Below are 25,831 nucleotides of genomic sequence, written 5' to 3'. Positions count from 1 at the left end.
GGTGGCGCAGTCGGTTAAGCGTCCGACTTCAGCCAGGTCACGATCTCGCGGTCCGTGAGTTCGAGCCCCGCGTCGGGCTCTGGGCTGATGGCTCAGAGCCTGGAGCCTGTTTCCGACTCTGTGACTCCTTCTCTCTCTGCCCCTCCCCCGTTCATGCTCTGCCTCTCTCTGTCCCAAAAATAAATAAACGTTGAAAAAAAATTTAAAAAAAAAATTTTAAAAACATTTATCATTTTGAGGCGTACCTGGGTGTTTCAGTTGGTTAAGTGTCTGACTCTTAGTTTCACCTCAGCTCATGGTCTCTCGGTTCATGAGTTTGAGCCCCATGTCTGGCTCTGTGTGCAAGGAGGGGCAGGAAGCCTGCTCAGGATTCTCTGTCCCTCTCTCTCCCTCTCTCTCTGCCTCTCCCCTGCTTGTGCTTTCTCTCTCTCTCTCTCTCTCTCTCTCTCTCTCTCTCTCTCTAAAAATAAATAAATAACATTTAAAAAATCATTAAAAAATAATAAAAAAATAAAAATTTATCATTTTGAGACAGAATAACAGAAGATAAAGGAAATACTATCTTATAACTTCTGGTACCCTCAGCAAGCATGTTGAGCAGAACTGTGTCTGTAAACTGCATTTGTAGGTGTAATATGTGTGTTGTGTTTGTATGTGAAACTGTGGTATATTTTCTGGGTCATATGGCATGGGTAAGCACCCAGACATGAACCTATTTTTACCAAATTAAGATGAATAACCCTGTTGATATTCTTTAATTAAGAATACTTTCCTGATATCTATCGCATTACTCTGCCATTAGGTCTCTGATTCATGACTCTCAAAGTCTTCAACATGTTGTGTTGTGATTGCACTTGTTGGATTCACCTACAAGTTCCTTGACAGAAAGGTTGCACCATTTTCACTCTTGTGGCCCTAGCAATTACTAGGCAGAAAAATGTCAATACATGGCTAACAAATTATTGAATCAATGTGTGAGAGTGTGTGTGTGTGTGTGTGTGTGTGTGTGTGTGTGCATTAATATAGTGCTTCAAGTATACAGATATTGTGATGTGGGTGTATTGTGTATTCAAATGTCATAAAATCTTGGGTAAATGGCCTCATGATTGCTTTAGCTACTGTTCATAGCCATTAGTAAAGATAATCAGTGTTGGCCATGTGACTACATCCAAGTGTAATGAGATTTGGTTCAGCATGATGGCTCTCCAGGTGAATGTTTTTGGGCCTTCTCTGCTATCTTAGGCTCCATAACGTACTACTGAGTTTTAGGTACTATCTCACCCTTTTGTCATGAGCTACACTATTCACAATATCTGACAGAATTAAGTTACTATTTAGCTCTTCAGATTCTGAAGTCAAATGGGATCACCATCAACTTTCGTCAGTTGTTGGAGAAATGTTTCTTTCCTCAGTGTGCCCATTCTATAAAGGGATCTGTTTGTAATCATACATTAAAAAGAAAATAAAAACCAGTTATGCTCAAACAACACAATGATTTCTCTCAGTGTATAATTGTTACTGAACCTCAACATCAGCTGTGCATTGCTCGAAATGCCAATACTCAAGAGACGACGGGTTTTTTTTTTTTAAGTTTATTTATTTATCTTGAGAGCCAAAATCAATTTCAAGCTGGGCATAAAGCCGACTTTAAAAATATGTATTTTGGTGGAGGAGGGATAATTTCTGACTAAATGATTTGGTGCTGGAGTCAGACATATTTAGATTAGTAAGGCATCACTGCCAATTACCAGTGAGGTCACATCAATTTACTTCACTCACTCATGTAATAGCTTCCTATTCAGTAGAGCAGGGCTTACACTACTTATTTTATGGGTATGTCTTGCGGATACACTGAGATTATGTACATAAATCAGACTGTGTTTCAATCAACCTATTTTTATGATTCCCTGAAGCTCATTCTACTCCTCCAATTCCTCCTCAACAGGACTGAGCAAAAAGGTCTAGCGGGGTCCTTATCCAGAAACATCCAGGAGCACATCACCATCGTTAGCCACAATCATCCTAAGGGAAATCACCCAACCCGTGTGAATGTCCTGGCCTGTGACAAGGGTTGTGTGAAGAGGTAGGACAAGCACACAAGATCCAATTAGTCACCTTTTTCCTTTTTAATAAACCGGTATACAAAGTATCTAGTTGGGGGGGCGCCTGGGTGGCGCAGTCGGTTAAGCGTCTGACTTCAGCCAGGTCACGATCTCGCGGTCCGGGAGTTCGAGCCCCGCGTCAGGCTCTGGGCTGATGGCTCAGAGCCTGGAGCCTGTTTCCGATTCTGTGTCTCCCTCTCTCTCTGCCCCTCCCCCGTTCATGCTCTGTCTCTCTCTGTCCCAAAAATAAATAACCGTTAAAAAAAAAATTTTTTTTTTCAAAGTATCTAGTTGGGCCAAAACGTAGGTATTTTTGATTTGGTAAACTTGATAAACTGTGCATACAACTAGCAGTTATCGACTCCTCTAAACACTTTACATAAATCAACTCATTTGATCCTATCAACTCTGGGAGGTAGCTAACATTATTCTTATTTTTCCTGAGGAGCAAATGGAGGTACAGAAGTTAATTAAGCTCCCAGGATCATAGAGCAGAGTCCGGCTTCAAATCTAGGCAGCGCACCTGATGAATGCACAAACCTGACCAGTTTAGAATACTGCCTCTCGGGCGGTGTAAACCTTGCCGGGGTGGGGGGGGTGGGGATCAGCAGACCAGCAGCAGCACGTGGGAGTTTGTTAGAAATGCAGATTTACAGGTCTTACCGAATCATAATCTGTAGTTTAACAAGATCCCCACCTCATCAAAGTTTGAACAAGTCTGATGCAAAAGTGGTATGGTAACCATCCTAGATCATTGAGAATAAATATGCATCCAAGTGAGGTGGTGGATTCAAGAAGAAATACATATACTTATCTATTGAAACTACCTTGAGCGTTATGAATATTCAAATCATATTTCCTCTTACCGCAGCTGTGGATATTCATTTCCTTGCCTTCCTTCCTCAACTCAACCCCTGAGATATCTTTATTCCCTTAACTTAGGTCTGCAACATGGATGCCGGAGGTATCTTGTGTTTTTATCTCCTAAATCTCTGCCGAGGGAAACCTGTTCTATCCACAGCTGAGATTGCATCTTCTCTTTCCAAGAAAAATATCTCATATTGTACTCAATTTATTCAAGTCAACTAGTAGCTTTATACAATTCTTTGGAAGATGGCTACTGTGCAAAGAGCTAGAGCTTAATTTTGTAATCTAGGGTTTAGTGCCTTTGGATGCTCACAGGTGCTATAAATTAACTGGCCTGTGTTCCTAGTTAAGTCATCAAAACAACTCCCCCTAGGGGCGTCCGGGTGGCCTAGTCAGTTGAGCGTCTGACTTCGGCTTATGTCATGATCTCACAGCTCATGAGTTCAAGCCCCACATTGGGTTCTGTGCTGACAGCTCAGAGCCTGGAGCCTGCTTCTGATTCTGTGTCTCCCTCTCTCTGCCCCTCCCCCATTCATGCTCTGTCTCTCTCTCAAAGATGCAATAATAAAACATTTAAAAAAAATGTTTATTTATTTATTTAAAAAAAATTTTTTTTTCAACGTTTATTTATTTTTGGGACAGAGAGAGACAGAGCATGAACGGGGGAGGGGCAGAGAGAGAGGGAGACACAGAATCAGAAACAGGCTCCAGGCTTTGAGCCATCAGCCCAGAGCCTGACGCGGGGCTCGAACTCACGGACCGCGAGATCGTGACCTGGTTGAAGTCGGACGCTTAACCGACTGCGCCACCCAGGCGCCCCAAAACATTAAAAAAATTTTAAAAAACCCAACTCTCTCTAACTCTGTTTCATACGAGTAACTGTACAGTTGTGAGCAATTCAAACCCCTGGCCAGTTTGCAACTTAGTATTCGATCCACTTACAAAACAGCCAGTGTACATTTTACTTCAGCGGCACAATGAGGCTCAGCCCATCGTTTATGTTAGTCTTTATTAGTTTCTTATTTGATAAATGGACATCTTTATTCTAGAAGGTGTTTTAGAACGGCCCTGTGAGAGGCCGAGTAGGTGAAATTGTCCTTTCAGAATAGAGGAAGCCTGTCTAAGATCACAGAATAGGGATGGATAGACAAGAGCCAAAATCAGTTTTCTCTTGCCAGCTCCTTTTAGGGCACCGAGAGAGGCAGAAAAGGGAACGGTGAGATAGGACAAAGAAGGAAATGTCCGTGGAAGATATGGAAGAAACTAGAACAAAAATAAAGTACTCACATTGCAGCCCCCAGTTATGCAAGGGTGGGAAATAAGTTAATATAACTAACATTGGGGAGATAGAACTCTATGAAAAGCCATTGTTATACTTCAATGTGTAGGCCTGAGTGGCCTAGAGTGTCACATTATATAACGTCAAAAAATAAGAGGATGGACCAAGTTACTGACTTCCTCAGCTGATGCAGAGGAAGAGAAGTTGGCAAAGCCCGTATTAAGGCATAGCTGTATTATCAAATGTATATATTTGCATTTTGAGATAATTTTTTCAGACTACTAAAAATATTTGATTCACTGGGGTTGCTTTTCCAAAATGCCTGTCGAGGACAACTTTGCTGCCTTGACGCTAGGTGTCGCAACCCCAGCAGCAGGACTGGGGACCAGCTGCAGGTGCCCAAAGAATACAAAACACAGAGGTTAATTGGTGAAACTGAAATGTTCCTGAAGCCCTGAATCTCCTTAGTGGTAAGGGTAACTCTTGGTTTCTCTCTTCTTTTTCACTCCAATTTAAATTTGTTACAAACAGGATCTTGGCAATCCTTCCTGGGGTTCTGTTTATCCCCGTTAAAGCATGCACAGGAACAGGAATAGCAACTTTAGTGTTTCTCCCCACTTTGACATGCAGGGATCAAGAACTCTTCTTGTTGATTGGCAAGGCAGCATAAGACATATAAATTTAATCTTGCTATAGAATTTACACACTTTTTCTATCATTGTTGCAGAGAACCCTGGATAACCCCAAACAAGGGTGACTCTACTATATCCCTTAGCCTGTTGGGAAAGTCTTTGACAGCTTCGGTGCCCACATCCAAGGGGAAGCCATAAGATCTAAGCTTCTCCACCTGTCCTGGCCAAGCATCCGAACCTAAGGTGCTTGAAGTTCAGAACTGTTGAGATCTTAGACTTCAAGAAATAGAATTATGTGTGTGGTTATGAAGACAGAGACCAGCTCCACTCTTTGCCAAGAATTATTTACACAAACTGTAAACAACGTCCCTCCGATCTGTGAGTGGAAACATGACCCTTTCAGGGAGGATTCATAAATATTAAAAATATTATCCAGGGGTGCCTGGGTGGCTCAGTCAGATAAGCATCCAACTCTTGATCTGAGCTCAGGTCTTACTTGCAGGGTCGTGAGTTCAAACCCCATGTTGGGCTCTGAGCTGATCGTGGGGCTTACTTAAAAAAAAATTTTTTTTTAAATACTATCCAATATACAATAGACTGTTTCTGTTAGGTGGGTATTCCAAGTAGAAGTCTTCTCCTTTCAGGTTTACAGGAACCTGAGAATCTGTCTCAAGGCTGAGAACTCTTCCTAAAGTCACCAAATAGCCTTCCCACTCTGGATCTCACAAATTCTAAGAGAATTGTCAAGAAACAATGACCTGACCACCCCACCCCCCACCCCCCTATTGCTCTGGGACCTGCAGACCCTGCTCTTCTCTCCTGACCACTTTTTCCTTCTTATTTCCCACCACAAACTCTCTCATCAACCTCTACCACTTTCCATAAACCCTATACATTCTTGAATAAATTTAGGATTTTCCAAACAAGCCAGAAGATTCTGTCAGCAAATATAGCTTGCTTGCCAGACATCATCACTTACATGTCGAAGCACAGATATACCACTTGCTCAAACACAAGTGAGCAGGAAGGAGAAACATGCAAGGAGAAATAAAATATAAATGAATACAGCAAAATAATGGCAAATTATATTTATGTATGTGTGTGTTTATATATATGTATGTTGTGTGTGTGTATATATATATATATACACACACACACAACCCCCCCACATATGTGGGTTACCTTATAGTGTTCTAGTGTAGTCCATCGTGTGTATACAGCATTCGTTTTGTGGCAGATCGTCATAACTGGTAATTCTTTAAAAGATGTAAGAATAAAGTTCTTTATTCTAAGCATGCTTCATGTGTTTTCTGTCATCGCTTAGTGAAGTGTTCTGTAAATATGTATCAATAAGGTCAAACTGGTAGATAGTGTTGTGAAAGTCTACTATAATCTTGTTGATTTCTGACGATGGATTCTGTTACTTATTGAGCACAAAGGGTAAAGGTCTCCAAGTGTAATTGTAGATTTGTCTATTTTTTTCTTTCAGTTCTAATAGTTTTAGCTTCCAGCATTCTGAAGTTAGATGCATATATGTTAACACTGTTATGTCTTCTTAGTAAGCTGAACTTTTATACGTATGGAATATACCTCTTTATTTCTGTAATATTTCTTTTTCTGAAGTTTAAATTGTCTGACATTAATATAGCCTTTCCATATTAGTGTTTGCCTGGATGTCTTCTCCCATACTTTTATTTTTAATCTATGTCATTATATTTAACATGGGTTTCATGAGACAGTACATAGGTGAGTCAAAAAAAAATCCACACTTGGGGCGCCTGGGTGGCGCAGTCGGTTAGGCGTCCGACTTCAACCAGGTCACGATCTCGCGGTCCGGGAGTTCGAGCCCCGCGTCAGGCTCTGGGCTGATGGCTCAGAGCCTGGAGCCTGTTTCTGATTCTGTGTCTCCCTCTCTCTCTGCCCCTCCCCCGTTCATGCTCTGTCTCTCTCTGTCCCAAAAATAAACGTTGAAAAAAAAAAAATTAAAAAAAAAAAAAAAAAATCCACACTGACAATGTCTGTCTTTAAATTTCTTTAAATTTGTGTATTTAAACTATTTGTATTTAACATAATTATTGATGTGATTAGATTTAGGTCCATCATTTTATTGTTCATGTTCTGTTTGCATACTCTGATTTTGTTTCTCAGTATTCTATCATCTGTTTGCTCTTTCTTTTTGTAGTATGTTATGTAGTATGCTTTCTAAGGACTGTAGTGTGCCTACTGCCTCACCTTTCCCAGTCTATGTAGAGTTATTTCAGTGCTTTAAGCAAAATATAGAAATGTTACGATTGTATAGGTTATTTTACCCCCCCCCTTCATTTTATAGCTGTTGGATGTCTTCCATTTCAGACTTTTAAAAAAATTTTTTTTAATGTTTATTTATTTCTGAGACAGAGACAGAGCATGAGTGGGGGAGGGGCAGAGAGAGAGGGAGACACAGAATCCGACGCAGGCTTCAGGCTCTGAGCCTTCAGCACAGAGCCCGATGCGTGGCTCGAACTCACAAACCGTGAGATCATGACATGAGCTGAAGTCGGATGCTCAACCGACTGGGCCACCCAGACACCCCAAGACTTTGAAAGCCCCACCATCAATGTTATAATGATTTGATTTCAGTAGCTACACATGTCTTAAATAAGAAAAGAAAATTCATTTCTTACATATGACCAGATTTTACTATTTCCATTGTTCTTAGTTCATTCTTAAAGTTCCAGATTTTTGGGGCGCCTGGGTGGCGCAGTCGGTTAAGCGTCCGACTTCAGCCAGGTCACCATCTCGCGGTCCGTGAGTTCGAGCCCCGCGTCGGGCTCTGGGCTGATGGCTCAGAGCCTGGAGCCTGTTTCTGATTCTGTGTCTCCCTCTCTCTCTGCCCCTCCCCCGTTCATGCTCTGTCTCTCTCTGTCCCAAAAATAAAATAAAAACGTTGAAAAAATAAATTTAAAAAAAAAAGTTCCAGATTTTCCTCTGGTATCATTTCTTTTCAGTCTGAAGAACTTTATTCAGGATTTCTTTTAAGGTAGGTCTACTTAACAGTGAATTCTGTTTTCCTTCACTGGAGAAAGTCTTTATTTTACCATAATCTCAGTAGGGAATTTTCATTGGCTGTGGTTTTCAGGATTGAAAACTGATTTTTCCCCCTTAGCATTTTAAAAAGGTAACAGGAGAAGATCATGTAGAGTCTATAGGCCATTGTAAGGACTTTGAGAAAAATGGGAAACTACTGAAAGCATTTTATGTGACATGATCTGACCTGTGTTGCTCTTGTTTGTTTGTTTTTTTTTTATTTTTTAGATGTTTTTTAATGTTCTTTATTTTTGAGAGAGAAAAACAGAGTGTGAGTCAGGGAGGGGCAGAGACAGAGGGAGACACAGAATCCGAAGCAGACTCCAGGCTCCGAGCTGTCAGTGCAAAGCCAGACACGGGGTTCGAACTCACGGAGTGCAAGATCATGACCTGAGCCGTAGTCTGATGCTTAACCGAGCCACCCGGGCACCCCTGACCTATGTTTTAAAGAATCACATGGGCTGCATGTCATGGACTGAATGTGTGCCCTCCAAAATTCATTTGTTGAAACTCCACCCCCTAATGTGATGATTGTAGGAGGTGGAGCTCTGGAGAGGTAATTAGGATTAGGTGAGGTCATGAGAGTGGAGCCCTGAATGGGATTAGTGACCTTACAGGAGTCCTGACAGAGCTTGCTCTTCTCTGCTCTCTGCCACATGAAGATGCACCGAGAAGGTGGCAGTCTGCAGTCTGGGAAGGAATACTCACCAGAACCCAACCATGCCGGCACTCTGATCTCAGACTTCCAGCCTTGAACACTGTGAGAAATAAATTTCTGTTGTTTGTAAGCCACCTGGTCAACGGTACTTGATACAGCAGCCCAAAGTGAGGAAGACACTGCTGTATTAACAAGGAACTGTAGGGGTGCCTGGGTGGTTCAGTTAAGCACCTGATTCTTGATTTTGGCTCAGTCACGATCTCGAGGTTCGTGAGTTTGAGCCCCGCAACACACTCTGCACTGAGAGTGCAGAACCTGCTTGGGATTCTGTCTTCCTCTCTCTCTGCCCCTCCCCGGCCCCCTCTCTACCGCTCTCTCTCCCAAAAATAAATAAATAAACATTGTTTTAAAAAGCTGATTGGCTGACCCAGCTCTTAAAAAAAAATAGAAGAAGAAGAAGAAGAAGAAGAAGAAGAAGAAGAAGAAGAAGAAGAAAGAAGAAGGAAGAAGGAGGAAGTGTAGAAGGACAAGCCAAGGGACCCTTAGAAGACTCTCAGAGTAATTCATCTGAGACATGAGGGGGGCTTGACCAGGGAGGTATAGTGAAGATGGTAGGAGTGGTCAGATTATGGATCAATTTTAAAGATAGGGCCACCTGGAGTTTTTGGTGGATTAGATGTCAACAGTGAGAGAAAAAATAAGAATCAAAAATAACTCTTGAATTATGACCAGAGACTGAAAGAATGGAGCTGTTAGAAAGTAAAAAAAGCAAAAGATGGTGTGGGGAGCATGTTGGAGGTGAGTTCAGAAAGTGAAAGATTAGAAGGTCGGTATTGGTCACATTAAAGTGGAATCTGGACCCTCTAGAATGCAATATCCCGAAATGGCAGGAGAATATCCATACAAGTGTCTCTGTTCCAGGACTTGTCTACATGACCCAGTAGTAAAAGAAGATACACGGTGAAGTTCCTATTTATCCTCAGGAGCCAGGAGCCAAGCACCCCCCAGAGGTCTCTTCCTCCATTTGCTCACTTCTATCAAATGACAGACCTTGCTAAAAAAAAGTCAGACTGTGTCCTTGAGTCTCTGAAAACTGCGGTGTCTCAGGAAGTTTGTGTTCAGCTCCCCCTGCGGACCCAGGCACCGTGTCGCTCACAGCGCAGAAGTACTTGGCCGTGTCACTACCAAGGGCTGGGGATTTCCTCAGGTGGAAAGAGGTTTCACTCTTCTTAAATTCAGCCTCGAAACCGTTGAGGCCTTTAACCAGGGTGTCCCCTGATGTGTACTTGAGGAGAAGCTGGAGTCCTTGGTTGGGGTACTGCACGTACCAGAAGACGTAAGTCGTTCCACTAGAGGAGTAGTTGCACTTCAGCTCCAGACGGGCTCCTTCAGAGACCAACACCTGGGCATCAGGCTGAGTCACTGACTGGGCTCCCGTTCCTCCTGAAACATCAATGCTGAGTCAGTGAGACCAGGACAGGTGTACTTAAAATGAGACAGTGTCTCCCTGCAGATTCCAGTCAGAACAGTGTTTCTGACATGGAGGCAGGAGCGTAAAATACAGTGTTACTTACTCACTGTGAAGAGCATTCCAAACAGCAGGATGGTCACTGAGCACATAGCTAGGCGGTGAGGAAGCGGACGGCTGTGTTCTGGAAGATTTCCCCTGAGGAGCAGGAAGAAGCCTGCCGGATTGCGCTGAGTCTTTGTAACAAGGAAAATTTGAGTTTCCAGAAATCCCCGTTCAAAGGCTAAGTTCTAGAGATAGTTAGTAGAGACGCTTCCTTGACAATGACTGCTCCTGGTGTGTAGCCTACTCAGAATGTGTGCCTCTGGGAGCTGTAAGGTAGAGAAGCTCACAGAAGTGAGGTAGAATTTTTTTCTTTTTTTTTTTTTTAGAAGAGTTTATACAATATCACCCTCTGGGGGTCAAATATGGTAACAAATTGTGTCAAGGTTTTTGTGCCTGTCTTTTTCCTGCTCCTATTTAGGCTTGAATGAATTTCTTAGCATTATAATCTGATGAGAGTGTGTTTAAGGGGCTGCTTACTAAGCGTCTGTTTTCATCTTAAGAAGTAAGTACTAGGGGGGCCTGGGTGGCTCAGTCGGTTTAGCGGCCGACTTCGGCTCAGGTCATGATCTCGCGGTCCGTGAGTTCGAGCCCCGCACCGGGCTCTGTGCTGACAGCTCAGAGCCTGGAGCCTGTTTCGGATTCTGTGTCTCCCTCTCTCTGACCCTCCCCCGTTCATGCTCTGTCTCTCTCTGTCTCAAAAATAAATAAACGTTAAAAAAAAAAAAAAGAAGTAAGTACTATTATTTGGCCAAATGAAGTAAATAGTATTACCATCCTCATTTTATAAATGAGAAAACTGAAATGTGGAAGGAAGTTTGTAATTTCTCCAAGGTCACAGTAAGTGACAACTGGAATTTGTCCCATTAGAATGATTCAAGAATCCGTGTTATTAACCACTGATAATTTACTACTAATGTCCCTTAGAGTAGACATTATCCTAACTTACTGACAGGAAATCAAATCTTTACGAAGTTAAATACTTTGTCCGAGGACAACATAAGAATTGGAGTCTAATTCTGTTATACACCAAGCCCAGCTCCTCACCCACTATATTATTTATGATATAGTACTCCCTTTAAATAGTAGATATAATTTCACCAAGACACTCAGAGCAATACTCTGAGAAAAGCAATACTCAGAGAAAAGAATAGAAACTAAGGGAAATTCCCAAGGAACCCAACACCAAAGAGAGGGCAGTGGAAATGGTACCAAAGAAACCTCAAAGAGTAGCCTGGAGAAGTAAGTGACAAGTCAGAAATGACTGGTGTCCAGAAAGAGAAGGGAAAAGGACTTTTAAGAACAAAGGGACATTCAACAGAGCAATGCTGAAGACTTTGAAAGCCCCACCGTCAATAATGATTTGATTTCACTACTCCTATGTTTCTCACAACTTTTAGCAAGCGTGAATGTTGAATTTTGGCAAAATTATTTTCTGCATAGATTAACACGATCATGTGATTTTCTTCTTTAGCCTGTTAGGATGGTAGATTGCATCTTTAAGTTCCAAACATTGAAGCAGAGCAGTCTTGCATCCCTGGGAAAAATCCATTCGCGTTTGGTATTATTCTTTTTGTATATTGATGAATCTACTCGCCAATGTTCTGTTAAATTTTGTGCCTATAGTCATTCATGAGGGAAATTTCTCTGCAGTTTTCTGTATGTCCTTTGTCTGATTTTGGTACTGGAGTAATATAGGTTCATAAAAGGAGTTAGCAATTACTCTCTATTTTCTGGAAGAACTTGTTTAAAATTCATGCCAATTCTTCAAATTTTTAATAGAATTCTCACAATTAAGCCATCTGAGTCTGGAGATTCTTTTAAAATTATTTAACATTGAACTTTACACAGACATGGTGCCTTCAGCTTTCTCTGACTCCTGCCCTAAAGAGAGATAAGGAAGGGTTGCTCCTGGAGCTCCACAGCAAGGTTTGGGGACAGGTCGCAGGTGCTTTGAGAGCACTGTGCCCCTGTGCAGAAATAGACTCCTGAATCTGCAGTCTGGGTGGCCACCATGTGCAGCAAACTGTTCTTTCTAGTGTCTCCAAACCAAGCTGTCAGTCTTTCCTGCTTCACATCTCCACTCTTAACTAAGGTGATCAAGAGGACGGGACTGCCCCCAGGCCTCTGCTTATACCACTGTAAGCTGTTTAAAGTCTTTGAGGAATTGCAGTAAATGGTGAAGTTCTCTCCTTCTTGTAGAAGCAGGAATTGAGGAATTTGCTTTATCTCTTGTCCGTTCACTTCTGTTAAAAACAAACAAACAAACAAACAAACAAAAAACCAATGGGAGGCATCAGAGAAAATCTGATTAGATCTCTATTCTCTGAACTACACTCTTCTTGTCTAATTTTCTCCTTCTTTCCCTGTCTCCCTCCCCAAGTGCCTCTAACTTTCTTATTTTTTAGCTCCCCCTCTCCAATTTTTTTGCTCTCAATCAGAAAAATCTCATTCCTGCAGATGGTATTCCACTATGCTGGGCTCTCTGGAAGCAATCAAGGAAATCTCAAACTCACGTGATATTTGCATCCACAAGATCAACACTGGTACTGTAAGTAACATCTCCTTCTTCTTCCTCTTCAGAAAGAATGACTGAATCTGGTTGCTCCTAAATGTGTTTCCCTTGTTACAAGAGTCTCCCAGACCCAAAGAAATGTAGTGTACCACTACACTGCCTTTTGGAAAGAAAGGGGAAAGAAGTGACTGCAATTTCAGGTAGCCAATCAGACTATTTTTCTCAATCACCTTCAGAAGAGGGTCTATGATTGCAGATGCTGCCTCCTGGGGGCCAGACTCAAAACGTGCCAATTTTATAACCGATTCCTTATACACTTGTTTGTTTTTTGAGAGAGAGAGGGTACACATGAGCGAGGGGGAGGAGAGAGAAAGAGAGAGAGAGAGAGAGAGAGAGACAGACGCAGGGCTTGGGTTTTTACCGGAAGCCAGGCTCCAGTTCACCCGATACGGGACTTGAACTCAGGAACCCCTGAGATGAGTGGCAGTCAGATGTTTAACCCACTGAGCCACCCAGGCCCCCTACACTGTTTTCTAATTCAAATGGTGCCCATATTTGTCAAGACTTGGGGAAAAAAAGTTTACTGTTGCTGATACTGTTCAGGGAGGAATACTTTGTCTTTAAAAAAAAAAATGGGTTCTGTGATTTAAAACTAGGAAGTCAACAGGTAATAAAACTTCCATTTGGCATTCCCAGTTTCATCCAGAAACAAGTAGCGTTTGTGCATGAACAAATGGAACATACTAGGTCACAGATATTTAAATAAATGTGGGAAAAGACATAATTTATTGTTAGGTCACCCATGATCTCAAAGTAGAAGATAAAAAGTACCTATTTCTCTGTCATCATACAGATTACCCTGGTTATTAATTACCAGTTTAGAGATCATCTCTACTGTCCCAATGTGTTACTTGTTCACATATCAGTGATTTTTTAAAAAATCAACATAATTTGAAAGAAGAGGTCTTATCTATCACATGAATTTCTCTAAGAAGGCTTCCTTAAAACTCTTGGGTAGAATAGCTCCCCACGGCTCCAAAGATTTTCAATCTCACTTACCACAGTACTTATTGCCCTGTGTGATAATGATCTGTTAATTGTCTGAGCTGCCTCATATTCATCTACCTTGAGGGTGTGTACTATATATCATCCTTAACAATTGCGCTGACCTATATGGTAGCTACTAGCCACATGAGGCTTCTTAAAGTAATTAAAATTAAATAAAATTTAAAATTTAGTGTGTCAGGGTGGCTCAGTCAGATAAGTGTCTGACTCTTGATTTCGGCTCAAGTCACGATCTCACAACTTGTGACTTTGAGCCCCGCGTCGGGCTCAGAGCCTGCTTGGGATTCTCTCTCTCTCTCTCTCTCTCTCTCTCTCTCTCTCTCTCTCTTCTACCCCTCCATCCCTCAAAATAAATCCATAAAAACTTTAAAGAAGTAAAAATAAAATAAAATTTAGTTTGTCAGTTATATTAGCTACGCTTCAAGTTCTTGATAGCCACGTAGGGCTAGTGGCTAGTGGACAGTGTGAATATAGGTATTTCTGCTACCTCAGAAAGTTCTGTTGGACAGTGCCCCTTTTGAATGTGGGGTCTATGAAAACAAGGAATTTTGTCTGTTTTGGTCACTACCGTATCACAAGTAAAGTCCCTGACGTGTGGTAGTCACTTAATCATTGTTTGTCTTTGTTCATCACCATGTTCCCACAAACTATTCTAATACCTGGCAAACAGTGGGTAATCAAATATTTGTTAAATGATAAATAAATGTGTGTGCTTGCATATACCCTTTGGGAATGTAGACAGTCAAGGGTTGGTTGTAGCTGCGTGCACATGTTACTTTAGGGAGAAACCACATTCGTTTTCTAGGTCTACCATAACAAATTACCACAAACGTGGTGGCTCAGAATAACAAAAACTTATTTTCTAACAGTGCTGGAGGCCAGGAGTATGTAATCAAGGTGTCAGCAGGGCAATGCTCCCTTTGAGTGGATCCTTCCCTTCCTCTTCCAGCTCCTGATGCCTCCAGGCATCCCTTGGCTTGTGGCTGCATCTCTCCAAACTCTACCTCTAGCCAGAGTGCCTCACAGGGCCTTCTCCTCTGTGTGTCTCTCAAAAAGACATTTGTCATTGGATTTATGACCTGCCTGGATAATCCAGGATGATCTTATATTGCTATTCTTAATTTAATTACTTTTGCAAAGGCTCTTTGTCGGGTAAGGTCACATTCACAGTTTCCGAGGATTAAGAAGTGGACTTCTCTTTGGGAGGTTCATGGTTTAATCCACTATAGGAGCTCTAATGTCTTTGAAGTATTGCCATATAAATGTTTTAATAGCAGAAATCTCAACACTTCAAGTTAGAGTTAAAAGTGGATCTGAATTTGAATTAAGGCATAATATGGAAACAGAACATGTTCTGTTTTAGCAGTTTCAGGATGAGCTAGAAAATGAAAATCCCATGAGTTAAGATAAACGTTTTGGACATACACGCCATCGGGATCCTCTTTCCTTCCCAGGAATGTTGGTTCGGGGCCCCCAAATGAAGGCAAAACCAGTGCTGTGATAATGAAGTCTCCTTCCCATGCCAAAAGAGCAAGGAGTCTGGAAGGGGCACCTGTGGAAACTTGAATCATTGTGTCACTTCTGGGCAGAACAAGGGCAGGGCTGCAGTGCACACGGAAGCCTAACCTGGAGCGAGAACGTCTGGCACGGGAGAAATCTGCTCTTCTCCAACACACACCGTACTCTCTGTTGTAAACTGTCTCTGGGCCCCACGGCGTGACGTAGAAATTTGCTAAATGAAGAGAAGAAGGAATTGGTTTGAGGAGTAGAAGGAATCTCTCCCCTCCCAGTAGGAAATGCTTGCACTGAATATAAATATAAGACAGCTCAAAGTAGCAAATATTTTTGTTAAAATAATCACGAGGGAGTACAGATTCAAGAATATTTAGACTAAAATGCTATGTGTTATCCTATGAGATTTCAGATAAGAGGTAAACAATGCTGTCTGAACTGGACAAGTTGGATGAGTAGACATTTTACAATGGGGAAGGTATATTCCGGGCAAAGGGGGTGCATCTGCAAGGGCACAGATTTAAGAAAGAGTTCAGTGTGTGCACAAGTGGTTAGAATTTTTAAATAGCAGATACGCATCTGTGGCATGTAGTGAAAAGGGGTGGGAGGTGAACATAGAAGATAACTTAAGAGGGGCACCTGGGTGGCTCAGTCAGTTAAGCGTCCAACTCTTGATTTTGACTCAGGTGACAGCATGCAGCCTGCTTGGGATTCTCTCTCTCCTTCTCCCCGCCCTGCCCCCACTCATTTGTGTGCTCACAGGTGCGTGCTCTCTCTCTCTCTCTCAAAATAAATAAGCTTAAAAAAAAAAAGAAGATAACTTAGGGGGGAAATGTAAATGGACTCATATCTTTTAATATAGAATTTATCTTTGCAACTTCTAATGGTTCCTCATTACCCAAAGATTAGCAAGAAGTGATCTGATCAAATATATATATTTTATAATAATTCTAGTGGCTACGTAGAAGTTAGATCCAAAGGAGTAGAGACTAGAGGCAACAGACAATTAAGAGGCCATAAAATCATCCAAGGAATGTGTTTATTCCATTTGCTTTTTGGTTAGATGCCCCCCCCCCCCACTGTCTGTTCTTCCTGAATTCCATGCTCCCCTTACATAATGAATCTGAGCTGGCTTTGTGACTCACTTTAACAAACAGAATGCCACAGAAGGAACATCGTGGCAGTTCTAAGACTAAATGTTAAGTTCGCTTGGCAGTTTCCACCTTTGTGATTTTTTTAAAAAAGTTTATTTATTTTTGAGAGAGAGACAGAGCACAAGCAGGGAAGGGGCAGAGATAGAGGGAGCCACAGAATCCGAAGCAGGCTCCAGGCTCTGAGTTGTCAGCACAGAGCCCAATGCCTGGGCTCGAACCCAAGAATCACGAGATCATGACCTGAGCCGAAGTCGGATGCTTAACCGACTAAGCCACCCAGGCACCCTGCCACTTTTGTGATTTTGAAAACCCTGAGCCACCACATAAGATATAATATACAGCTTCCCTTCTGGAAAGACCACTCCAGAGGTCATGTGGGGAAGAACAGTCTCTGAGAACACAGCAAATGAGAGACGAGCCTTGCCATCCCGGTGTTCCAGCTGAGGCCAGCCTTCCAGGCATTCTCGCTAAGGCTCCACATGGAGCAGAAGTATCATGAGATAGTAAAACGGTAGCTGTTTAAAAGCTGTTTAAAAGTTTTGGGGTGGTTTATTCTGCAGCAAACTGCTATGGCACTGAAGTCCTTTGAAGAGTCTTGTTGAGGACTTGGGAGAAATTGGCAAGAATTAAAATGTGTTTTTCCTCTATCTGATTTCTGATGGTTTCTAACAGTTCCACCTGGAACATCTGCCTATTTCACCGAACTTCTTTTCAAATATGACCCCAGCGCTCCCTCTCTGGCACAGAAGGCATGGTGACAATGCTTGGGTGTGATGTGAGCCCTGGGCCTCCACAGCACAGGAGCAGGTGGCTGATTGCTCACGCTAGGGCCCTACAATAAACAGGAAGATGTAAGACTATCTTGTTCAATGTGATTTTTATACTTCACTTGTTCTTCTCATTCCATTTACTAAACTCTAAAACACAAACAAAAGACGCCCCCACACTGTGGAGCTATTTACAAGAGCATGCCTGTATCTCTGTGAATAATCAAAATTTGACAGACCATTTTCAATGTCAGATCAATTTTAGCACTCAGAGACTGAGAATTGTGGTTCATATTTCCTTGGTTACACTTTTGTAATGGTATAGATATTTTTTTGGTAAGGAGTCTGCATTCCAGATTTACATTCCCCCCGTGCTTTTAACAGTAGATTTTCCAAATTATGTGCCACTGTATCCAGGAATTGGCCACATGTGTGGAAAGAGTTTTATCCCCTCGCATCCAAAGGCAAGCAAGGGGCCCAGAGAAGCTGGAGTCATGGACCAGTGTCAAGTGGCATTCTGTCCGGAAGCGCTGTGCAAATGCAACCGATTTCTCTCTGTCCTGTTACATGAAAAAGTCTGTGAAGCATTGTGTTGCGGTAATGCACAAACGAACCAAACATTGTCCTTGACTGTCTTCTGTGCCTTTTGTTTCTACCAATTCAGAGTTAGCTAAAACCACAGGATTATTACTGAAAATATCAGAAATTTCTACCATTGATCTTTATGACAGTAATAATGGAGATCCAATTTGGGAAGCTGACCAGTGGCTAGAACAGTGAATGGCCTTCTCTTGTGTTGTTTTCCTCCAACAATGCTACTGGGCAATGGACTGTACGTTCTCCTCACTCAGTCTTGTGCTACACACCTCCCATTCTACACACATTCCAATAACATGACAGACTCAACTGTTCCCAGTCTGACCATCAGATAGATTTATTACTACCTTGTGAATGATTTTTGGAAAAACAATCTTTCCATATGTGTGCCTCTTAAATAAGGGTCCAATCTGAGGGATCGGTATGCAATCCAATACTGTTTTCAAAACATGCAGTTTTTTTTTTTACATGTGATGATGACAGGAGTGAGATTTCAAAACCCAAAAATCGACAAAAAGAAAGAGACAAAGAGAGCACTGGCAGCGTAATTTAAGAAGCCGGACAGAAGCTGGATGAGCAGTCATTAATGTAGATGTCGGGAGAAAGCTGACAAGCTATGAGATGAAAAGGCCCAGAAAGGAGTTAATTCATGTTAACCAAACCCCAAAAGGCTCCAGAATTAGAGGCCTCTAGAGCACCAATGGGGTATTAAACTACTGGATTGTTTGGAAGTCTGCAAAATGAGCACAGCCCCAGATGCTCTACCCACCTCATATGCCTGGAAATGACAAAGAAAGAAACTTAGATCCTCGTCGAGTTCAGTTACTTATTCAATATCGCAATCCCAGTACAAACTAGGGGATAGATCAAGCATAATAGTGAGCTTCCCTTATCCGTGCTCCTTTCAGGCCTCCCAAGTGATTTTTAAAAATGCAAATATCCATATATGAGAAGAGATGAAATCCAGATGTTCACGTAGGGGGCAAGTTGAACTGAACCAAAACCAAAATTGGCATTGCCTGTTCCGGGTATGACACAGGCAGATCTCCTTGCCAGAGTGAGAAGAGGGCACATTCACATGTTCCACTCATGCATGTGAACAGACATGACCGAATGACTAGTGCTTAGGATGTAGCAACAGTGAGGAGTAAATATTATCCTAGTTTAACCAGATTACTTTACATAGGTTGGAGTAACCATCTAGTGCACCTGGAATCGGTCTTGCCGAAAGAGGAAGCAAGGGACCTGACTCAGTGACACAGCTAATATATCGGTGGGAGTCGAGGTCAGTGGGGCTTAGTAATAGTCCAGTTAATTGAGGGAGCTACAGTCACTGGAAGGTTTGTTTATCTGGGTCATCACTTTCCTCTGATTATTGAAAACACTGTAACTCAATGAATTTGCCTTTTCCACCCTGCACATGGCACTTGTCAACGCTGAGACCCGAGCGGCACCAGCCACGGGTTTGGGTATGGGCTGCAGGTGCCTGGAGAGCACTGTGTCTGTCAAGGCACAGAGGTATGTGGCAGCATCTTCCGGCTGGGATCCTTTGATGTACAAGGAGCTTGAACCCTTCTTAGTATCAAGAGTGACTTTTACTCGTCCTTCCTCCTTTTCATCCCCATTTAAAGCAATTGTAAACAGGAACTTGGGGCTTTTTGCAGGTTCCCATCTGTACCACTGTAAACCATAAAAACTGCTGGTAGGAAAATGGCAGGTGAAATTGGTGTTTTCTCCTTCATGAACATGAAGCGACAGAGGATACTGGTTCACATCCAATACGCTGCACACTCCTGTTGAGAAAGACAGGGTCAGACAGAGAAATTGGTCTCTACAGTTTCCATTTTCTTTGCACGTTCCCAAGTAACACCTAGAGGTGTCTGACCACCCTCTCCCCCTTCTCCATCACCACCCACGACTGTCCAGAATCTCTCTGGCAACCCAAAGACTTACGGCTAAGATGAAGCCACAAGATTAGCAACGAGGCTGCCAAAGGACTCTTCTCCATTGATCCTACCCAAGGATCTCCGCAGAGGAACGCTCTGCAGCCTAGATCTGTTTCAGAAAACAGAATGTCGCATCTGGTTGCACAGCCAATCACAGACAAGCTCATCTAAATGTCCTGGAAACACACCAACCAACTCTGCCCTAGATTCAGTTTCCTGTGGTTCAAAAGGAGAGATCAAACACTGTTTTTGTTTGTTTGGGTTTTTTTTTTTTTTTGATGCCAGCTCCACAAGCATTGGGGAAATCCCACACAAAGAGAGTGGGCAACCTATGAGACGTTGGCTGCTTAATCATGGACTGCCATTTTTCTGCTTCAGAGAGAGTTGCAGGTGCCATAGCAATCTGGGATAGGGAAAGCACTTTGGCTAGAAATCTTTCCATGAATCTTCAAAAAATGCATTTATTTTATTTTGTTTTGTTTTGTTTTATTTTAGAGAGCACAAGTGGGGTAGGGGGCAGAGGGAGGGAGAAAGAGAGAGAGAGAGAGAGAGAGAGAGAGAGAGAAAGCCCAAGCAAGCTGCTTGCTCAGCGGAGCTCGATCCCACCACCCTGGGATCATGACCTGAGCTGAAGTCAAGAGTCTGAGGTATAATGTTAGTTTGACTTAACATACATGCATTTGCTTAAGCAGTAATTTTTGTGCCTAGGATTTCCCTCTGAGCTCTGAAAATTACAAAAGCAACCTTCTCTGTTTTCTGTGAGCTCAAAATGTAGTTGGAGAAAGAAGAGGTGCCCAGAAAAAAAGTAATAGTGCAACATTGCAGGAATTAAGATTATTCAGAATATATATCTACTTCTGGGAAATTGGTGGTATAAGTTGGTTTCAAACCCCTTCCTGTGAACAACTAAAATAAGTAAGGAAACAGCATGGTTTAGTGGCTAATATTAAAGAGTGTTTTCCACAGACTCAAATCATATTCTGAAAAGTGGAGTAGGTTGCAAACGCATCTCAATGGCTAATTTATAGTTCTCCTTTCTAAGAAAAGAGATGTGGCTGTGGTTCATGACAGAAATCCTAGAAATATCTCCTGGTTCAGAAGTGTAAGGGCTAGGGCTAGGGATGGGCTGTGAGAAAAACAAGAGCCACTCCGAGTCAAGCTCCTTTTTTCTTCAGATCACGGCATTCAGACGCCTCAGTGATAGTGAGAGTCTGTCCTCACCGCTCAGAAAGCCCGCTTGATGGAAAATGTGTATCTGCTGAAAATACTGATCCACTGATGAGTTCATTCACACATTGGAGGGGCAGGGTCCTCAAGAAGAAAGGCATGCCTCTGACAGAGGGAGCATTCCTGTAACTAATAGGGCAGAATCTGCAATTTTTAGCCACCTACTTTGCCTGAAACAGAGGCCAAGCCAACTGACCGCTAGATACCTTACATAAGTTAAATCATACCCTGGGGCACCTGGGTGTCTCAGTCAGTTGGTTAAGAGTCTTGGCTCAGGTCATGATCTCGTGGTCTGGGGGTTCAAGCCCCACATGGAGCTCTCTGCTGTCAGCGTGGAGCCCACTTCAGATCCTCTGCCCCACCTTTTCTGCCCACTTGAGTGCTTTCTCTCTCTCTCTCTCTCAAATAAATAAACATTAAAAAAATCATACCTTAAGTGACTTGCAGGGTAGAAATCTTGACAATTCTGGATAAATAACACACAGATTAGTCCATCTTAATCCTTTACATTAGTATTGGAATTGCGAGGACTCTAGACATAAAGTGGACCTTTGGACAACACAGGTTTGAGCCATGCAGATCCACTTTTATATGTTTATTTTTCAATAAATGTGCCGGAAATTGCAAGGGAGATTTGCGACAATTCGGAAAACTTGGAGATAAGCTAGATAGCCTAGTAATATGGGAAAAAATTAAGAAAAAGTTAGGTATGTCACTAACGCACAAAATATATATAGATAGATACCATTTTATCATTTACGACTATAAAATATACACCAATGTATTCTAAAAGTTAAAATGTATCAAAACTTACACAAACACTCACCGTACACGACCCCATTCACAGCCTACCCATATATAGGCATAAGGGGAATGATATTTAATTTAAAACTAACGTGTCAGTTTTCCTTTTTTAAAACTATGTTCGTTTTCTTACTGTTTTATCACTTTGCTTTCAAAGAATCACGTTACCGTAAAGTATGCCTCTCTTTCTCTTTATTGAAGAAACTATATCAAGTAAACAGTTTTTTAAAAATGAAACTATGTTTCCAAAGCTGTATTATAAATATGACTGTAATACTCTATACCCTAAAATCTTTATAACAATTCATTCGCTGGTGTGGAGGCTAGGCTATATACTAATGGTTATGAATCATAATCATTACACTATGGTATACACGTAGGCTTATCTGCTGTGATCGTGAAGCGATCATGCCAGTTCCCTAAACTACCATAAAGCAATCATATCGCTGCTTCTTCATCACCAATGCATGAATTGTTAAACCTGTAAATAAATAGGAATTTGTTTCGCACATTTCTTTTCATTTTTGATGTCTAATGTTAGTAATGCATTCAGCCCCTACAGTGTTTTGTATCATGTAAGACAATATTGATACACGTACTGGCAGACAACTTATCTTGTAAACAGGTAACATAAACTTAGGTAGGGTATTGGTAAATACATTTCAGTACTGTAAATGTATTGTTTCTTCCTTATGATTTCCTTCATAACATTGTCTTTCCTGTACCATACTTTTGTAAGAATACAATATATAATACATATAACAAATGTATAATTATATGTTAATATAAGTATATGTTCATCAACTGTTACCAGTAAGGTTTCTGGTCAACAGAAGGCTGTTAGCAGTTTTTTGGCGAGCCAGAATTTAAAAACACAGATTTTCAGTGGTGCAGGGGTTGGTGCCCTTAAACTTCACCTTGGCTCAAGGGGTAATTTTATCTGTTGTACATTCATTCAACAAGTATGTATTGATGATACCTCCTCTGTACTAGGCATTGTTCAGGCAAGGAAGATGCAGTAGTGAAGAAGATAGAGGAGAAGAAAAAAATTAAAGAGATTTTTAAAAAATAAGATAATTTTAAACAGTGATAAGCTCTATAAAGACAATACAGGGGCACCTGGGTGGCTCAGTTGGTTAAGCGTCCAACTTTGGCTCAGGTCACGATCTCGTAGTCTTGCGAGTTCGAGCCCGGGTTGAGCCCGGTGCTGAGAGCCCGGAGCCTGGAGCCTGGAGCCTGGAGCCTGGAGCCTGCTTCGGATCCCGTGTCTCCCGCTCTCTGCCTCTCCCCCACTTGCACTCTGTTTCTTTTTCTCTCCAAAAAATAAAATAAACATTAAAAAAATTTTTTAAAGACAATACAATACTATAATGAAATAGAGTGTTATTTTTGGCATGAGGAAAAGCATCTGCTGTAAATAGGATATGGAGGGAAGGCTCCATTCTGTCACTTGCTCTGTGACAGTAGGCAAGGTATTTTACCTCTCTTATGCTCAATTTTTTTCTGTAAATGGTCAGTATCCTTCTATTGGGCAATGGACTAAGCATTGGCAGGCATCATCTCATTTACTTCTCATCAGTACTCACACTACAGGGATGAGGAAACTGACACATAAAAATTATTAACTCATTTACCTAAGATCTTAACTGATGAATGGTAGATCTGGAAGTCCAAGCATGTTGGTCCCAAAGCAAAGTGGTCTCAAGCATTTTGCTACACTGTCTCCTGAAAGGATCCTGCAACCAACCTTGAAGTGTTCCAATAAGAATTAAATGAGAACACACATGCCAGTCACCTAGTGCAATAACTTCCTTACCTCAGGCACTCAACGAGATGCGTGTAATGTATAAAACACTGAGGGCTTGGGAGACACAATCTGAAATTGCAGTGGAGTTTATTCACAAGAGAAAGCTCAATATTTTCCGAGGTAAATTTTGCAATTTACATAGCATATTTCACGTATTATCATAAGTATCCAGGGTCTATCATGTTTGATTCTGTCAATGGGAAGTCAGTGCATTATGTTGTCATATTGGGGGATTGGGTGGCATAGGATAACATGAAAAGAGTAAACCAAGCAGTGTTCTCTATGACACAATTATTATTATTTTTTTACATCATTGATCCTTGCTCCCACTTCTCAGGATATTTCTATACTACAATAAAGGACAGAGGAGTAAACACAATGTCACTTAACAGAGAAAAACTTCCCATCTTGGGCAACAGTGCCAAGCTTTATTTCCCCGGTATCTTATTATTCTCCAGCTCGAATCATCCCACATATTATAGGTATAATTTGGAAGTCAATCACTTTCACATCTGGCTGGCCAAAAGGTTAAAAACCAGCCAGCCCTCCCAAATCTTCTCTCGCATGATAACAGCAATGGCAAGTTCACTGACTTTGGTTCAGCAACAGTAGCTCCTGCTGGGACGAGTCTTTGCCACAATTTAACCTTGCTGTCCTCACTGGAGGGCAGAGCAAGGCCAGTGTCACAAAATATTTTAGCAAAACACCAGGTGGCAGTGCTTCAATAAAGAACTGCTCTCGTTTTTGATAACTTGGAGTACGCTGGAGCCTGATGCTCAGGGTAGAAAAATAGAAAAGATTCACAAAGTGGTGACATTTGAATAAAGACGTAAAGGAAGTGCAGAGGTACACCGTGCAGATATTTTGGGGAGAGTGCAGTTTTATAGGCAGAGAGGACAAAGGCAAGCAGCAAGTATCTTGATATCGAAACATGTTGTGAGTGTTTAAGGAACAATGCCTCTTCTTTCCCTGTAACCTCTTATTGCTCCCAGAACACTGCTGTGTAAGAGATTTGTTAAAGCATTCAGCGCTGCTAACTGGTTAGTGGACGATTTCTTCATGTATGGACCCTGGGACAATTTGTACTTGGGTTCACCATCTTCTTTTCTAGTTCTTTTTGAGTTCCAGTTGAAACCAGTAACGTTACCATTGCTGAGGTATCCAGCCACCCTCTTCTGGGGCCAATTGCTTCTCCGTATTCCAAACCTTACTCTGTCGGAGCCCTGTAAGGTGTTACACCCTGGCTGACGATATAAGTTAGAGATGCTTTTAAAGTTAGGAAAGTTATGTCTCATTTCCCAAATACAAAAAATGGGAACGTGTATGTCAACTCTACTTAAAAAATAAGCATTTTTAAAACAAAAGTTATAAAATGGGAATAATGAAACCTGTCTCATAGGGTTTGCAGTGTTTAATTAGATAATGAATCCAAATGCATACTGCAGTGCCTAACATATAATAAGCTCAATAAACACCAAGTTTCTTTTTTCCTAGTAAAGCCCGCCTTTCCTTCAATGTCCAGGTCTGTGACCTGTTACTGCTTTTGTTTCTCTCCACATGGATTCAGTGATGGAAGTTTCTCTGAAATTCACTCAGTCCTGTATTTCCCCAGAGATAATCATTATTTTCTCCTATTCTATTAGGGTCATTTCCTCCTAGCTACGTTCATATACTCGGCGCAGATGAAATGCTCAGGTGGGGTTATATTTTCATTTCCCTAATGAATAATAATATTAAGAGCTTTTTTGTATGTTTGTCAGCTATTTGATATATTTCTGTAGTGACTCTTCAAGTTTTTGTCATTTTTATTTGTTGCGTTCTTATTGAATTACATGTGCTTTTTATACATTTTGCATCTGAATTCTTTTTCAGAAATATGCATCGCAAATATCATTTACCAGTCCGTGCATTGATTTTCCACCTTCTTACCAGTGATTTTTAACAAAGACAGGATTCAAAGGTACAAACTTACAGTTATAAAATAAATAGGTCACAGGGAAGAAAAGTACAGCATAAGGAATATAGTAAATAATATTATAATAACTTCATATGATGAAAGATAGTGACTAAACTTAGCCATGGTGAGTGTCTCATAATGTATGTAATTGTCAAATAACTAGAGAGTACACCTGACACTAATATAATTTTATATGACCACTATGCTTCAATTTAAAAATAAAGAAACCCCAAAATATGTTTTCATGTTCATAGGAATCTAGCTTAAAAGGTTTGTTTTCTTTAAGGACTTAAAAAATGTCTTCTC

The 25,831-nt window shown here is 41.4% G+C and overlaps 1 gene segment (V, D, J or C); it reads right to left on the bottom strand.

Moving 5' to 3' along the window:
• Positions 1–9,112: 9,112 nt before the first annotated feature.
• On the bottom strand, positions 9,113–10,505 carry LOC124508789 (T cell receptor alpha variable 8-6-like). The segment is given in 2 exon segments: positions 9,113–10,047; positions 10,179–10,505. Coding segments are annotated over 2 exon segments (435 nt in total).
• Between the last annotated feature and the right edge of the window lie 15,326 nt (positions 10,506–25,831).

This window comes from Lynx rufus, unplaced genomic scaffold, assembly GCF_022079265.1.
Source record: "Lynx rufus isolate CCGP_SWC_20201006 ecotype Redwood Valley unplaced genomic scaffold, mLynRuf1.p SCAF_13, whole genome shotgun sequence".
Taxonomy (NCBI): domain Eukaryota; kingdom Metazoa; phylum Chordata; class Mammalia; order Carnivora; family Felidae; genus Lynx; species Lynx rufus.
This window is presented reverse-complemented; position numbering and strand designations above follow the sequence as displayed.